Source organism: Nelumbo lutea, chromosome 1 (assembly GCF_056320005.1).
Source record: "Nelumbo lutea isolate HS-2025 chromosome 1, American lotus-T2T, whole genome shotgun sequence".
Taxonomy (NCBI): Eukaryota; Viridiplantae; Streptophyta; class Magnoliopsida; order Proteales; family Nelumbonaceae; genus Nelumbo; species Nelumbo lutea.
The window spans coordinates 133,857,968-133,876,494 of NC_142684.1; the positions used below are offsets into that span (position 1 = coordinate 133,857,968).

Genomic DNA, 18,527 nt, shown 5'->3' on the forward strand with positions numbered 1-18,527 from the left:
TTGACTCCCGCTAAGGATCTCACTGATTGGTACATCAAAGACAGCCCGATCCGACACCTAGTGCAGTATCATAATCGAGTCTAGGGGTCGGGTGTAACTTTCCAGTTTAGCCCATCAATCTCCAAGGTTCAGGGCAATACTGGAAATCTGGTTCAGTTCAAAGATTCAATTAATCCCATACTGTATGTGCCTAGGGTCTCACCCCGGTAGCTGAGACAAGCCACCCCAACCGACTTGGTGGCACCACAGTGTCAGCCTTGTCAGGATAGGTCTCCCCAGACCGACCCACTGGCTGTGAACATTCTAAACTAACACGAGTCTCATTAAGTGTCCAGTTTAAGGGTATTACACAGAAACATACCAAGGGAACATGAATCAAATATGTACTTTTATTCATTTACAATAAACTCATAAAGTACATCAATTTGATTGAAGCTAAGGGCATACAAAATTGTCTAACACTCTGCATGCCTGGAGTATCCTAACGTTTGAAGGCATTGCAGGGGATTTTGGAAGGATGGTGAAGTTTGGATAGAAATAGAACTTGGGACAAGCTTGACTTAACAAGGATTTAGTTGAAGTGAGTGACCTCGACGAAATACTAGATAGAATGGTGCTGGAGTTTGCAGGGGAATCCTACGACATGAGACTGATTATTGAAGGTGCTAATGTTCTGGTTCATCGAGAAGAGACTAACTCCCCATTAAATAACACAATACTGGATAGAGACGTTGCGGTAGAAGAGGGAAGAGTAGATCGAGGTTGTGGATTGAAGGGAAAGGAGAGAAAGTGGAACTTTCAGATGGAGGAGGGGAGGAGGGAGTCGAAAGGTCAGACGAATGGAAGAGGAGATGATGAGGCGGTGAGTTCTGTCAACAGGAATGCACAATTGGACATAGCTAATCTAGTTGGCTTGGGGGAGAAAGAACAGGTGGCGGAAATGGAGATTGATTTGGAGGAAGGCAAAACGTCAGATGGGAGGGGGGAGGAAAAAATAGGTAACGGGGAAAAGGGGGTAGCGAGATCTGGAAATGTGAAGGAGTGAAATGGAGGTCACCAACTAAACTAGTTGTCGGTTGTTTTCAAAAGAGCTTTTAAGAAGAAGACTCAATGAGGAGGGGTAGTTATGGAAAAAAATCTCGCTTGGTTGAATAACAGAGTAAATAACCCTTATTGATAAAAAAAAAAAACAGAGTAAATAACCCTTTGGGATCAAGTCAAGCGAAAAGCGCAAAGGCTGAAGAGGAAATTGAATGGGTCTGGGTGGTTATAAAATATGAGAGGGAGTAGAAGAGCGCTAGTCAGAAAGATGGAAGTTTAAAAGGACCCCTTACTGGTGGGGATTGAAGTGAGGCAGCTACAAACCCAGAGACATCGGTGGTGAATGAAGGTGTACTCAATGATCAGAAGAAGTCCAAAAGCTCATCTCCTGCACACTCCCCCCCTTTCCAAAGAGCAATAAATTTTGAGGATAAGAAATCAACAAGCGGTGAAGTGGAAAGAGATGAAAACACAAGAACACCTGTTTCCAATGCTGTTGGAATATCATAGACAGACACCAGGGGCCTTGGTGAACTGGAGGAAGCAAGAAACAAGTAATCCTCTGATACCCGTCTCGAGGAGGTAAGCTTGGACTCTCAATCTCCTCTTGTTCACCCTTCCCTTGTTTTTCCCATTTCTTCTTTTTCTCCTCTAGTGGTGGGAGATTCGGAAGTTAATGGAGGTGTGACGGGGGAGGGAAATGATGATGTGGTTAGGGACGGAGCTAATTTGAAAAGGAAAAGGACTGGGGGGAACGTTGCAGAATTTATAACAGGAGAAAAAAACGTGGAAATGAGTGAAGCCCAATGTGAAGGAGGGAGGTGATTGGTCCGGGGGAGAACGAAAAAAACCCGAAAGAAGCTAAAAGAAAAAGACTAAAAAAAGGGGAAGTAAACACAGGGAGAGGACGGGTGGACATCAACTGTTTGGTGGAAAGACAGGTGGAGATAGGCAAAGCTCTCAGACTGTTCTTTTTGGGAGGAGAAGGGGCAGTGAGGAAAGCCATTGAACAATTCGAGAAGATTAGAAGGGAAGAGCAAAATAAAAGGAAGACTTCCAGTGAAGGGGGAGAGGTGTGGGACGAAGGTGAAGGGAGGGAAGTGAAAGAATGGTAGGATCCAAATAATGGACGCCATAAAGGTTGCGGAATGGGTGGGCGAATTTCAAAAATTTCCTACCTTCTCTCAACTGGGAATCATATTCCCTAAATTTAGAATACAATATTCAAGGATCCTACTTGAACCATAATCAAACCAGATCTGTACCAAAAGATAAATGGGAGGAATATACCTGATCCGGAGAAGCAGTATCTCCCAAAGTTGGTGATCACGCCCAAAGAATGCTCCAAGATCCGTTCCTGCTGAAGATGACACAGCTGTGAATGGAACAGAACCAGCAGGGTGCGTCCTACACACTGGATCCTTCACAAGAATCCTCTGGAAGTACTAAACACTGAATCCTTTTCAGTCTTTCTTGCAAGACTGATGTCAAGAACAGATTTCTTGACTTTCTTCTCTGCAAAGATCTAATCTTGCAATGGCAGATGGCGGCGACAGGAGGAGATTTCCAAAACAAAAAGGCTGAACTGTTTTTCTATTTTTCTGGAGAGTATGAATCAGATCAGATCTAAATTTGCAGGAGGTATCCTATACCTCTTCAAGGTGGTTCGAAATCTCCTCCTTTCTTCTTGATTAAGAAACCTCCTTTATAGGAGTTATCCCAATCCAAATCAGTATTTGGATAGGGGATAATCTTAATCCTTTCTGCAGATAGAGTTAGCTTACTCCTGATCTTATCAGGAGGTTACCAGATTCAAATCTAATTTGAATTTGGTCTCTTAGAGTGGATAAGGCTAAAAGGCCCAATCCTTTTACTAACTTTAATCTCAAATTCGCCCCATGGATGGGTGATCATATCAGTCCACCTCGAAATGGGCTTTTGGCCCATTAAGTGTTCAGTGTCTAATTACTTTCCAATCTGCTGCCCAGTTGGGCTTCTTTGTATGGCGTGGGACCCAAGCATTGATCTACACACCAGCCACATGGGTTCGGCCCAGCCTTTAATACAAGGCCCAGCCGAATTCACTGAAAAACTCAATGAACCCCTTGAGTCCATCATATGGACCCTATGGGCCCAACACTTACATTAAGTGGTCCCTGGGCCAAGCCATCTTATAAAAACCCAGGGACTGTGGGCAGGTGCAAGATTAGCCCATCAGGTATTATCCTCAATGGTCTTACACTTAACCTCTCAGCCCTTAATGATCAAGCACTGCCCGACAAGAGAGGACCTCTCCCTCGGCTGCAAGGAACAGTGCCGCACTCTCCTCTCACATGGATCTCGGGAATTAAAACCATTTGCAAACAATTCGAAACCGTACATATATATATAAATATATTAATTTTGCAAAACAAAATTCCAACGATTGAAATCAACTGCCGGCAGTTTGGTTTCCATCAGAGAGAGTGCATTCCCGATCATTACCCTTTGTCCGACAAAGTGGCTGATTCTGTCACTATGATCACCCACTCAGATGAATTCTCAAACTGCCCCAACATATCCAGGTTTTGATCCCCGCTAAGGATCTCACTGAATGGCATATCAAAGGCAGCCTGATCCAACACTTAGTGAAATGTCATAATCGAGTCTAGGGGTCAGGTGTAACTTTCCAGTTTTGCCCATCTATCTCCAAGGTCCAGGGCAATACTGGAAATCTGGTCCGGTTCAAGGATTCAAGTAATCCCATACTGCATGTGCCTCGGGTCTTACCCTGATGGCTGAGACAGGCCATCCCATCACTTGGTGGCACACCAGTATCAGACTTGGCAGGATAAATCTCCCCAGACTTATCCAACGGCTGTGAACATTTAAAACTAACATGAGTCTCTATAAATGTCCAGTTTTAGGGTTTTACACAGAATTAAACCAAACAACATGAATCAAACATGCACTTTATTTATTTCCACTAAATAACAAAAGTACATCAAATCAGATTGAAGCTAAGGGCATACAAAACTGTCTAACAGGAAGATGATATAGTTGATGAGGAATAAAATTTGCAAGGCTGAGTAGGGGATTGGGGTCAGTCTTAAAAATGAAACTGGTCTTCTGGAATGTACGGGGATTGAGAGAAGAAAGAAGAAGAGCTATAGTAATGGAATATGTTGAGGAAGACTGCTCCAGAGGTAGTTTTATTGCAAGAAATAAAGTTGGAGGTGTTTGACTTGGGCATAGAAAATGAAGTTTGGGGAGCCAATAGTGGGAATGGACATAGGTGAATGCGAATGGTTTATTGGGAGGTTTAGTAGTCATCTGGGAACCCTAGATATCTAAGGAAAATTGGAGAAAGAAGGGGAGCACGTTCAATATCAATCTTTTTTCAGATGGTGGAAGGGGGTGGCAATGGGGTCTCACAAACAACTATGGTCCTAATGATGAAAGGGCAAGAGTGAGACGTGGGAGGAACTGAAGGGGGTAAGACGTGGGAGGATTTGGGGGATAATATGGAAATATTATGGGATTCCGTTGTTGTAATCTGGATAGTTATTTGGAATTCTGTATCTTTTCTCCCTAGCAGATCTTTTATTGTTTTTGTTTCCCTATGATTTGCAGGTAATGCCTTATCACCTGCTAGATTATTTCCCTTTTTATTTTAATGAATTTTATTTTTTATCTTCAAAAAAAAAAAACATGCAACCTCATGGATCTACTGGGGCTGCCACTCCTACATTAATAATAGTCTCAGATGTGAACTGCAAGTGTTCTCATCAGAAGCATTAAACAACAAATCATCATCCAATTGAATAAAAAACTAATTATAACTTTTATTTTCAATTGAAGCCATTCACAAATTGTGTGCAACTTTCATTTCAAATTTCAAACAAGATTTTAAGAATTGGCATGTTCTCAATTCAAACAGGTATCTTTTTCTTTCATAACTTCCTGTCAATGCTGCCTGCAGCTTGGTGCCATTCTGCAATAAAGAAAGCTCCCTAGCAGCATAGCACCATTACTTTAACAGAGCAGCATCAACTCCAACAGAGTGGCATGCTGGTAGAATGTTTCCATGGCAACTTGGTGCCATTCTGCAATAAAGAAAGCTCCCCAGCAGCATAGCACCATCACTTGAACAGAGCAGCATCAACTCCAATAGAGTGGCATGCTGGTAGAATGTTTCCATGGCAGCTTGGTGCCATTCTGCAATAAAGAAATCTCCCTAGCAGCATAGCACCATCATTTCAACAGAGTGGCATGCTGGTAGAATGTTTCCATGGCTCCAAGAGGGGGGGGGGTTACTTCTGATCCCCTAGGCCAAAAATCCAGAAACGAGAGGACATGTTAAAAGAAATATAAAAAAAACATATAAGTTTATTTCCTTTCTGTCTTTCTTTTTTTGATCAGTAACAGAAGCATTTCATTAAATAATAAAAATAATTATAATTACAAAGGTGGGAGGAGTTAAACTCTCTTAACTCCCCCAGAAAGGAAAAGGAAAATCACAGCATAGCTCACTATAGCTGATCCCTTCCCACCCCTTGTTTGGCTAGTGGATCTGCGAACGAATTAGCAGACATTTCCTTTTCCCTCTTTCAACGACCACACATCTTCACTCTTTTTGAAAGTTCTTATTTTTATCTTCAACCACTATGCCTTAGTTTTAGGCCTCGGGTTCTCTAATGTCTCTGTTTTACCACTGTCATTGGGAAAAATATATCTCATTTGGTGGGTTTGCATTCTCAAGGATTTTTTCTGGCTTAAAGCAGAATCATTTCAGAAGTCAATGGGATCAGATCATGTTCGAAGAGAGGGCATACTTGTTTTTGAGTTTCATGTCCATAGTTAATAGATCTTTTATGTCCCTCACATTCTCAGTTTGAGGGAGCCTTTTCCTCTTTTATAACAATTACCATTTACCAAAGAAAATGTCTTCACTGGAAAGTCTAGTCTAGCTCTTGAACTTCCTTCCTTTTAATCTTCATCAGTCCTCTCTTTTTATTCTCATCATATGATATTTAGAAACAGGTTAGTGTATCGGAATAAGAGTATACAATCAATTGAAAACTTTATAAACATAAAAAAAATGTTTTATAAAAAGGGTATGTGCCTGGGTCACCTTGTGCTTGAATCCTGAGACACTTAGGTGCAGAGGTTTGTAATTTTAGGAAGAGGGTGTATTTGGGCTCAGGCAAGGTGGACCCCACAAAAGTCATTAAAACTCCCTTTTAGACTAGTGAGTGGGTCAAAAAGAATACTTCAGAAAGTTTTTAGGAGTTAAATCAAAGTTATGGTATCTTTTTATTTTTGATTTCCTAGGGTTTTGAGGGAAGTATATGTTTTTGAAATATGGGATGGTGCGACTCCTCTTAACGTTCTTCTGTTTTTTTTCCTTCTTACATCACAATGTTTTTTTTTTTTTTTTTTTAATTTTTTTCCAATCAGCAACAAAGAACATGAATTTTATTATCAGCCCAAGTATTAGCCATCTTGGAACCCATTGAATTTTCATCTGCATGTTCATTACATCACAATGTTCATTACTATTTTAATCCATGTTGTGGAGCCAATATCTTGATTTAAGTTATTACATTGAGTGGATGTAACCTTGGTTTTGGTACCCATATCATGTTTGCCCATGGTAAAGTTCAATGGTTATTAATATTTTGAGTTATTGAGAGCTGATTTCCCTTCCTTCCTGGCTTCCCTGACAAAAAGCAGCTTGTTATGTAACTCACAATATTGGGTCCAATAACAAACACTTCTTGTCTGAAATTTCAATTATTGAGGATCCAAATAGATTGGTGGTCTTTACCACAACCACCATTCTACGGAACTGTGACAACTTTGGTAAAAAGTCTCTCTTTTTACATGCTTGCGCTAGTCTTTTTATTTTGCTCCTAGTGTCTGCTTTTAACTAGAACGTGCTTGATGCCCAACTTGCATGCCTCATTTTCAGATCAATGGTTTGTTATTTATTTACTCTTTATTACTAGCTGTTAACACTCATTGCCACATGTTATATTTTCCAGAAATGAACAAGTTGCAGCTGCTTCAATGGATGCCATAAAGAACTTGGCTACTTATCCTAGAGGCATGGTAAGGATTGGCTTATGGTTGCTCTTTGAGGTCAATGCCTTCAATACATTGGAATTCATAATAGAAACACTTACTCATCTGAGGTAGTGAGGTCATGTGTCTTCTTGCATTTTTCCAAATATGTGTAGGATATCATTTTTCCAGCTAATGGTGATGAAGTTACTCAGCTGAGGAATTTAGCATCCCATTGTTCATCACTGGTATGAGAATTGATACTCTGAAACTTTTGGGAAATTCTGATTGTAATGCTCCAACAATTTGTATTATATTGAATTTTAGATTCTTAGTGCCCTTTTTCCAGCAAGTTCTAATTAAATGTGATCGGTTGTTTTCTAGTTTCAATGTAAATTTTGTCATTTATAGAAAAACTTATGCCTTGTGATTTTGTTTACTCTCGTTCCTTGCTATCAACAAATTAATAATCCATAAAAATCCTTTTGTTCATGTTTTTTATTTTGATATCATCAAATATAAATGTGATCTTAATTTCAGTTCATTTTTAATGATACTGGGAAGACCATATCTACTATGTCTTCTTTTTCTAATTAAATATTTAGGTAGAATTAGAGTAGTAGAATTTGGTTAGAGTGATAGAGTTTAGAGGACTTGAAAGAACATTTAATGTGATGTGAACTGAGGGAAATTAGGGTTGTGACAACTGCTGTGTTGATTCTGTGAGCATCTTTATTTGGAGAGAAGCCTTAATTCATTATTTTGATGGTAAAAGTTGAATTAGAAGAGGAACTTAGGTTTAACAGAAGCACAAGTGTTTAGGGTGCTCAAATGGGACTCAGCCATCCTTGGTGCATTCTGTTAAGCTATTCCAGGATTTTATTTTCATATTGGTCATATTAAACCACTATTCTTCTTGGTATCAGTGAAATGTTAGAATCTTTGAGATTTTGGATTTATTTGGTTCTGCAATTTTATGGAGTGCTTGTTGCAAGTGAAGTGTTAAGAATCCTTTTTTATTCTAAAAGTTCTATTAATAATCAATAGAAAAAGTTATACAATGAAGGCTCCCCATACAGAGGCGTGAGGTGCAGCCTCAGTTCAATATACTGAATTACAATTGAGCCCAACATAAGTGATTCTTATGCTCCCCTTGCTTAGCTAAAAAAGTCTGCCATCCCATTAGCTGATATCCTTTCCCATTGAACTCTTACAGTCAGTGAAGTGTTAGAATCTTTGAGAACTAATATGCTCCCATTGAGCATTATTGATCTTTGCCTTTAGTTGCATTTTGGGTGAAGACTAGAAATGAGTTTAAAGGAATTTTTTTTTTTTTTGATAAATGGGTGCAATTTTATTAATCAGAGACAGAGTGTACAATCAGCCTAAGAGGAGGCATGAGATGTTACCTCCCCTTGGAGCTGAGCAATATGCAAATAAAAACACACTACCCTGAATTACAATTATAAGGTAGCCCAAAACAGGTTACCCCTTGATATCCCTTGTTTAGCCAAGGAATCAGCTCAAAAGATCCTTGTAACTCCAAAAGATTGTTTCTGGATTTGTCAGCCTGCCCACTACCACCTTGGAGTCCTCCTCAACTATCAAGTTTTCCACTGCAAGTTGACTAGCAACCTGTATGGTTTGTACTGCTGCTAGTATCTCAGCCCTTATAGAATCTCCAACTTCCACTGGTCCTGAGAATAAAGATAGGATATTGCTATCTTTATCTCTCAGAATCCGTCCTGTGCCTGAGAGCCTTGGATTGCCTTGACTGCTTCTGTCAAAATTCAATTTTATTATTCCGTCTGTAGGGGTTTCCATTCTGCTTGTAGTCTGTTCTTTGTGGAGGCTGCGGATGCCACTTCTGCCCAATTTCTCCTTAAATCGTCAAAAGAGAAATCTACAAACAAGTCTCAAGTTTTCAGCCAAGAGGTTGTCCTTGTCATTATACACTCCTTTACTTCAGCAAGACTTCTTTCCTTTTCTTGAAAAATTCTAGCATTCCTCTCCTTCCATAAAGTCCACAAGCTAGCTTCTCTGATACGCTTGCACATTAGCTTCCCTCTCTTTGTCAATCTCCCAACAGATTTACTTCAGAGGAGTTTAAAGGAATTATTATTGATTTAATTCTTAAAGGATGGCTTATGGTCTCACTTTTCTCTGCAAAAACAAGTAATACCTGAATTATGGAGACATATTAAACTATTTTTTTTTTGATAATTGAAAGAAATTTATTAATCAGCAATGAGAAATAGTACAATGTCCCCAAGGAGAGGCACGAGATGCAACCTCTCCAAGCTAGTTAAGTACAACTTTCCAATATACTAGAACAAGTTTCAATGTAGCACAAAAAAGACCTTCCCTGGAAACCCCCTGTTTGGCCAAAGAATCAGCCATAGTATTAGCTGGCCTGCTTACCCATTTAACCTCAATCTCATATTATTGGTTAACCATTTTACTTTTTTGATGAGGTCTTTGTAGCCCTAAATGGTAGCATCTAGGTTTAGAAGCCACCCTGTTACCACCTGAGAGTCCCCTTCAATTAGGAGATGTTCCACCCCAAGCTGGTTAGCGATCTGAATCCCTTGTACAACAGCTAGTATTTCTGCCCTTGTAGAGTCCCCCACTTCCACCGGTCTTGAGAATAAGGAGATGCTGCTGCTATCCTTATTTCTTAGGACACCCCCTATACCCGAAGGCCCAGGGTTACCTTGGCTGATCTCATCAAAATTTAACTTGATGACACCTTTTGGGGGCGGATTCCATTCCAACAAACTTCTATTCTTCTTGGTAGAAGTATTAGCTATTACTAATCAATTCTTCCATAGGTCATCAAAAGATAAATCAACAAATATATCCAAGGTTTTTTGCCAATATATTGCTCTTGTTAGAATGCAGTCATTCACTTCATCCAAGCTTCTTTCCTTCTCTAAGAAGACTCTTGCATTCCTTTCCTCCCAGAGAGTCCATAAGGTGGCTGCCCTGATACATTTCCACACGAACTTGCCTCTTCTTGTGTGCCATACAATAATAGATGGGTTAAGTAACAAACTCACATCAGATGGCAGAGACCACCTACCTCCAAATAAACTAAGGCTTCAACTCCATAAGGTTGTAGAAAAGGAGCAGGAGATCAACAAATGGAAACAACCCTCATTCTGGGCCTTACATAAGGAACGCTAATTTGGGGAAAGACAAAGAAAATGTCTCTTTTTCTGCAAGTTTTCCAAAGTATTGATTTTCCCGTAGTAAACTTCCCAGTAGAATACAACAATTTTTGGAGGGATAGGTCGCACCCAAACTTCGGAACACTTGAGAACTGGGGTTGGAGCTGAGGGATTTTAGAAAAGAAGCATAAGTAAAGGTACCTTTGGAAGAGGAGTCCAAACTCTTTGATCAGAAAATGTGGGGTCCAAACAAACTAACTCAAGTAAATGAAGTAGCTTAGTGACACAAATTAACTCACCATTCCTTAATCCCCTATGAAATCCAAAGTCCCAGTTTAAAGACATGGGAATAAATGGGTTCGGAAGAAAATTTGCAATTGGCTCATTTTTGTGGAGAGAGAGTAAAGCGAAGGGAACCGATCTTTGAGGGGTTGATTACCCACCCAAACATCCTCCCAGAACCGAATAGAATCACCAGAGCAAGCATCATACCTGATAAACCTGAGGAAGTGAGGGAGAATACCATGTATTAGCCTTCCAAGGTGTTGTAAGGGTAGCTCGATGAGATATCCCGGCATCCCACAAATTTACGGAGCAGCCATGAATACTTGACACCACCTCATGCCATAATCTCTCTCTCCTGAGGCCATCTCCATAACCACTTCCCTAGGAGGGCTTCATTCTTTTGCACTATGTTCCCTATCCTAGGCCCCCCTCTTCCTTAGGTTTATTAATGATCTCCCATTTAACTAGATTGTCCTTTTTCACCTCTCCTGGTTCCCATAGAAAGTCCCTCATTACCTTCTCCAGTTTCTTAGCCTCCGTTGGGGGGATCCTGAAAACTGAAAGGAAGTAGGTTGGAAGGTTGTCAAGTGTGGCCCTAATCAAAATCACCCTACCCCCTATTGAGATGTAATTCTTTTTCTAGGCTGCCAAGCATTTATCAAATTTCTCCACAATAGGGGCTCGAAACTACTTTCTTTAGGGTTGGCTCCTAAGGTGAGACCTAAGTAGGTCAAAGGCCAAGAAGAGGTGGTGCAACCTAAACACCCTGCAATGGATTCTATCTCCCAATCCTCCATGTTCACTCCATCCACACAACTTTTATCAAAGTTTATCCTCAAGTTGGAGGCAAGCTCAAAGGCTCTTATTAAATTCTTAAGGTTGTTCACCTTGCTTAAATCATTCCCTTCACAGAAAATAACGACATCATCAGCAAACTAAGGTGAGTTACTGAAATGCCTCTCCTCCCTATTCCAACCCTTTATTTGGCCCTCCTCATCTTCTTTGGAGATCAATCTACTAAGAACATCAACAACAAGTGTAAAGAGGAAAGGAGAAAGTGGGTCACCTTGTTTTAAGCCTCTATTGCCTGGAAAGAAATCCTTAACCACTCCATTAACCAAGACTGAATAATGACATGAATTTAAACATCCACTTATCCAATTACACCATTTGTCCCCAAACCCACGCCTTCTTAACACCTTCAACAAGAAACTCCAATCCACTAGGTCATAAGCCTTTTCCAAGTCCAATTTGCAAACAAAGCCTTTTTCTGCCAAACCTCCTCATCTCTTCCACACTCTCATTTGCAATGAGGATCTGATCTATAATTTGTGTTCTATGCAAAGGCTCATTGTGCTTGGCTAATGAGAGGGGAGAACTACTTTGATCCTCCTAGAGAGCACTTTGCCAAAATCTTATAGATGCTAGTCACCAAGTTGATTGGCCTAAAATCTTTGGGGTGTTTGGCATTAGTCTTTTTAGGAACTAGAGCTAGAAAAGTGGCGTTGATTTCAGGACTCACAATATGTTTATCCTCAAATTTTTTTTTGATAATTAAAAAATAACAAAAATGTTTATCCTCAAATTCTCTAATGGCTCCAATTAAATCTTCTTTTATTATGTCCTAGCAGTCCTGATAAAATGCCATTGTAAACCCATTTGGATCCGATGACTTAGCTCTATGCATAGAAAAGACAACTTGTTTAATTTCCTCTTCCTCAATCATTCTTTCTAACCATCCCCTATCTATCTCATTCAAAGTTGGCCAGTCCTCCTCCCCCACTCTTGGCTGATTCTCCAAAGGTCTTTGGAAGATTGATTTGAAGTGAACCACAAACCTACTAGCAATCTCCTCTTGAGAGGTCATCTCAACTCCATCAACCTCAAGCTTAAGTATCAAAATTTTCCTTCTTCTCCCATTAGCCATAGCATGAAAGAATTTAGTATTCCCATCCCCTTCCTTGATCCATTTATGCCTAGATTTTTGTCTCCATGAGATCTCCTCCCTCAATAGAACCTCTAACTCCTTTTTCAATTTCCATCTTAGTTCTCTATCTTGCACATTCATCATCCATTGGGACTCTTTTGCATCTAAATCCTCAAATCGAGTTAGTAGGCTAGCTTTTGCTTCCTCCACTATTCCAAATTGATCCCTATTCCATTCTTTTATTTTGCCTCTCAACCTTTATAATTTTTTGTGGAATCTAACTCCATTCCATTTCACTCCCCTCATTTCTTTGCTCCACCATTCCATAACCTTAGACAAGAAATCTGGATGTGTTAATTACATATTCTCAAACCTGAATCGTCTTGGTCCATTTCCAAGTGGTTCTTCTCCTACTTCTATGGGGCAATGGTCAAAGGTGACCTTGTTGGACAGTTTTGTATGCCCTTAGCTTCAATCAGAATGATGTACTTTATGAGTTTATTGTAAATGAATAAAAGTGCATATTTGATTCATGTTCCCTTGGTATGTTTCTGTGTAATACCCTTAAACTAGACACTTAATGAGACTCATGCTAGTTTAGAATGTTCACAGCCAGTGGGTCAGTCTGGGGAGACCTATCCTGATAAGGCCGACACTGTTGTGCCACCAAGTTGATTGGAGTGGCCTATCTCAGCTGCTAGGGTGAGACCCTAGGCACATACAATGTAGGATTAATGGAATCTTTGAACTGGACCAGACTTCCAATATTGCCCTGGACCTTGAAGATTGATCGGCAAAATTGGAAAGTTACACCCAACCCCTAGACTCGATTATGATACTGCACTAGGTGTCGGATTGGGCTAGCTTTGATGTACCAATCAGTGAGATCCTTAGCGGGGGTCAAAACCTGGGTATGTTGGGACAGTCTGAGAATTCATCTGAGTGGGTGATCATAGTGATAGGATCAACCCCTTTGTCGGACAAAGGTAATGATCGGGGATGCACTCTCACTGATGGAAACCAAGACTGCTGGCAACCGATTTCAAACGTTGAGATTTGTTTTGCAAAATATATTTTATATGAGATATGAAAGTATATATGTTATGGTTTCTAAAATGTTTGCAAAAGGTTTTAATTCCCGGGATCCATATAAGTAGAGAGTGCAACACTGTTCCTTGCAGCCGAGGGAGATGTTCTCTCTTGTCGGGCAGTGTATGATCATTATGGGCTGAGAGGTTAAGTGTAAGACCATTGAGGATAATACCTGATGGGCTAATCTTGCATCTGCCCACAGTCCCTGGGTGTTACAAGGTGGCTTGGCCCAGGGACCACTTAGGGTAAGTGTTGGGCCCATAGAACCCATTTGATGGGTTTCAGGGGGTGCACTGTCCATAACAGTGTATTCGGCTGGGTCTTATAACAAAGGTTGGGCCGAACCCATGTGGCTGATGTGTAGATCAATGCTTGGGTCCCACACCATACAAGGAAGCCCAATTGGGCAGTAGTTAGGAAGGTTAAGTGAGCACTTGAGCTTAATGGGCCTAAAGCCCATTTCGAAATGGACTTATTTAATAAGATAAATATGGGCGAATTCTGAGATGGATCAGCAGATAGGATAGGGTCTTAATCCTATCTACTCAAAGAGTCCAGATCTGAATATGATTCAGATCTAGAAACCTCCTAATGAGATTAGGAGAACCCTATCTACTCAAAGAGTCCAGATCTGAATATGATTCAGATCTAGAAACCTCCTAATGAGATTAGGAGAAGGCTGATCTAATCTACAAATAAGATAAGGGTTTATCCTTATCACCTAAAGAGAGGTCTGATCCAAATATGATTTGGATAAGCAGCTCCTAATTGGATTAGGAGCTGATCCTTTGGGTTTACAAAAGAAGGAGGGGGCGGCAGCCTTTAGAAGAAGAAGACAATCACATTCTCTTTAGAGCTGAAATCAGAGAAGAAAGATTTCTGCAATCTCTGCAAAAGATCTTTCTTGCCGCCTCCTTCCTACAGTTGCCAGTCATCTAGTTCGATCTCCAGTTGTGGGAGAAGTCAAGATTCGATCTCGACATCAGTTATTTGAGAAAGAATTGATAGGAAGCTGTGCTCACGTGCCATCCTGCTGTTTCTTGCGAAGGACAGAATTCTTGGAGAAGAATACTGCTGATTCTGCTCCATCCTGCACTGCGCCATCTTCAGTGGGAGCAGTCTTTTGATCCTTCCTTGGGCGTGAACACTTTCGTTGGGAGATACTTTTTCTCCGTATCAGGTATAATTATCTTCTACTACTTTTGGTTCAGATCTGGTTCATCAAGATTATCATTGAAAATATGATTTTCTAAATAGGGAATGCGATTCCCAGTTGAAAGGGAGAGAAAATTTTTTTGAAATTCGCCCCTTTATTCCGCAATATTTGGACGTCCATACGATGGATCTCTCATCCCTTCACACCTTAGGTAAGGCCTTAGCCACCAAGACTCTCCAATGGCTCTCCCAACCCTCATTAAAAAGAAATCTATCAAGCTTTGAACAAGTTAGGTTTTCTTGGAAGTTGGACCAAGTGAAGATAGCTTGTAGTAAAGGAGTAAAGGAAGCTCTCGTAACTCACAAGAGTTAATGAAGTCATTGAACTTCCTCATACTAGTCGTGATGGCTTGTTTGGGATTATTCGACTCAGTTGTGAACCTTATTGCATTAAAGTCCTCCCCCCAAGGACTAAGGGTCTTCCCATAAACCTTGGATGCCATGAAGCTCCTCCCATAACTCATTCCTTTGTAATTATTTGGCCGATACACGTTTTTGTTAGCACCCATATAAAGCCATCTTTCACCATCCTGAATTTTAGGGACACAGTGAAGTTTCCTATCAACTCTTCTATTGGTTCTACGAAATCGTCCCTCCAAAAAGTTACTATTCCGCCCAAAGCTCCCCACGAGGGAGCTGAATACCATCTCACACCTCTTACTTTCCAAATTTCTTTGACCCACCTCCTATCCAGTTCAGCTAGTTTGGTCTCCTATAGCATCACAATATCAGGTCTTTCTCTCCTAAGTAGCTCCTTAATCAGTCTCCTTTTTCTAGCACTAGTCAAACTCCACACACTCCAACAGATTATCTTCATTAACCTTCTTGATTAAGCCTTCCAAACACTATCTTCCCCTCATTTAGAAGCCTTTTTCCTTTCCCCTTTTCCACTGAATTCAATATCCCCTTCAATGTCCAAAATTAGTCTCTCTACTTCAGATTTCTTCTTCTTTTTCCTACCCTTATTACCCATGGACTTCCTATGCGGCCCTTTATTTCCTGTTTCCTTCCCCAATCTGTTGGGGCTTGCATCTGATTCAAGTTTTTTTGGGGTATCCTCTACTAGTTGTCATGGCGACGCCTAGGCGATAAGGCGCCCTTTGAGGCTCACCTCGCCTAATTGTCAAACAGTTTTGTACTATGCATTATAAAATACTTTTTTATTCTTAATTTTTTGACATTATAATTATAAAATAGGCACTGTTAAACTAAAATATTCATTTTGTGTGTTTATATACTAATTTCTTTTTATTATTTTCTTATTTGTTAGGGTTTAATCAATATAAACATTGCTAAATGATGTATTGAACCCTCAAAGACTTTAAAACATGAACCAATAAGTAAGGAAGAACTTAAAATTTTGTCTAATCAACACGTTTTCTACTACTACTACTACTACTACTATTCTAATCAACACATTTTCTTTTCTTCTTTTCCTATAACAAAAATAAGGGTTCAGCCCCTATATTTTTTGAATTTTCACTTCCTTCTTCTTTTTCTTCTCATGAATATTTTGATTTTCTATACTTTAACATTTACTCTATACTTTTCTTATGAAAAATATGAATTATTAAGGAAATATGGTTATGGTACCTAGGGAATTACCCTAGGATCTATGTTTTCTACATTAAAAAATCCATCGCCTAGGTGACTAGGCGACAAGGCGCCCCCCCTGTCGCCTAGCCTCGCCTTGGCGCCTTGAAAACTATGCTCCTCTATCATTTCCTCTTTCTGTTTATATTCCTCCAACAGTGTACAAATCTGCTCCCAAATCCATTCCAGTTCCTCCTGTTTCCTTTCTACTAAATAATTCCCCTTCTCAGTTAGACTTCCGGCAGTCTCATTCATCACTCCCCTACTGCCACTTGGTTGTTTTGTTTGAGATTCCAGGATATCTGTTACAGACATAGAACCCAGATTAGTATCTAAAACAAATGGACAGGCTAACTTGAAGGTAACAGAGGTGATTGCAATGGGACCAGATGTTGGGTGTCTACTATTGAAGTTAAGATCAGACCCATTCCTTGTTCTTGACTCAGCTGTGGAAGTAAACTAGGTTCAACCGTGACTTTTTCACCCCCTGCAGTCAAAGGTACCTCACTAGTCTTTCCCTCTATGTGAATCCTTAGGTGAGGCGCAAGATCTGATTCCTGTCTCTCTGGCCCGATATCCTGAATAGGCTGTGCAAATGAAGTAGACTCGTTTATTGGTAGAGATGTAATCTGCCGGACCTCTGCAAGTGTTTTCAACACCATCTGTTTTTTGTATGGAATTCCAGGAAGGGAAGATATCTGTTTGCCGCCGTTGAGACTCAGATTCCTCGGCTGTTTGTCATTGCCAAATTCTTGTGGATCCATTTCCTCCTCTGGAAATAAATGTTCAGTGTTTACGCTTCCCTCCTCCATGATATCTTTTGGTTTTTGGAGGTCAATACTTCCCAGAGTGAGGGTTTCTCCAGATTCTGAATCCGAATCAGAAAACTCTTCGTCATCTGTTGACATTTCCAAATCTAAGTCATGTAGCTCACTGTGCTTCACACACCTCAGATTACAGCGATCCTGTGAAGATCGAGCCAGCTTCTTCGATGGGATCCATTGTAAGGAGCTGGACACCTTTGCAGAGTTGTTCGAGCAAAAGGAGGAGCTCAAGGAAGACGATAGTAGACCTTGTTTGCTGTCTACCTGAGATGCTCCCCCTGTCACGTGCTCCTTTAAGTCCTCATGTGCCAACTTAAGCCCTCGGTCAATTAATTTTGGCCAACTTTTGGGCCTACTGGGCCTAGGAGTAGAATTTGAATTTGAACTTGGGCCTTCTGGGTCAGCCACCATAAGGTTACAGGTTTCCTGATTCTAACAAGACTCCAGCCTGACCCGATGGTTTACCTCCCCCAATCTGTGGTTCAGTTTGTACTACCAACAGACCCTTCCCCTCACTTAAGCCATTCAAATTATCTTGCTTGGCGCCAGAAGCTACTACCTGAGCAAATGTCCTGTTGGTTGTCATATCCATACCTTGTATCTCACGTTTTCTACTAATCTCTTGACCCAAATCTTTTGGGCTGCTTAAAGGTTGTGTTTCCATTTTGGTGAAACTTCCCAGTTTCTTCTGTTTAACTAACTCCAATCTGCCATGTAGCTCCATTTCCTTGACCTTTCATCTTCCTCCTGCCTGGCCTCCCTCCAAAGGGTAGCTTCAATGGAAGACACTAACCAGACTGGTAAAAACAATCCATCGACAGCAATGGTCACCTTCCTCGGTATATCTTCTGGTTTTACTCCACCCAGTAGAAGGGCTGCACTTCGCAGGTCTCCCCAAAATACATCATCAAGGTGAGCACCACACAACAAAGCAATTGAGTTTGCTGTCTCTTGATTCCAGAGATGGAATGGCAAACCAATCACTTGTCCAGTAACATTATCTTCTACTGAGAAGACTTTTGAATTGGAAGATGAAGACCATTTAAAGACTAAGAAGATCCCCAGAGCATCTTGAATACATAAAGCTTTAACATTTTCCTGGTTTTCAAGAGGGTCCAGCACTGCCTTAGCAAGATCAAACATAGTTAAAAATAAAGGTGCTCCTTAGCCCCAGTTTGAAGTTTGAACTTCAACAGTTCTGCAACTTTCCACCAATCTGTTACCAACTCTCCATCATCAATCACTAACATTCTTGATTCTTCCCCATTTTCCTGTTATCCCATTTGCTACCAAGGAAGGATTCCTACTATTGTTTGCCATGACCAAGAAATTCTT

General features: G+C 40.5%; 1 protein-coding gene across 1 annotated transcript in view; it reads left to right on the forward strand.

Annotated features, from left to right (window-relative positions):
* The window catches only part of LOC148877693 (ARM repeat superfamily protein), a 111,789-nt gene that overhangs the window by 49,544 nt on the left and 43,718 nt on the right, over nt 1–18,527 (forward strand). The window contains exons 6-7 of the mRNA XM_088942320.1: nt 7,068–7,134; nt 7,263–7,334. Coding sequence (XP_088798446.1) covers nt 7,068–7,134; nt 7,263–7,334 — 139 coding nt within the window. The remainder of the gene's footprint in view (nt 1–7,067; nt 7,135–7,262; nt 7,335–18,527) is intronic.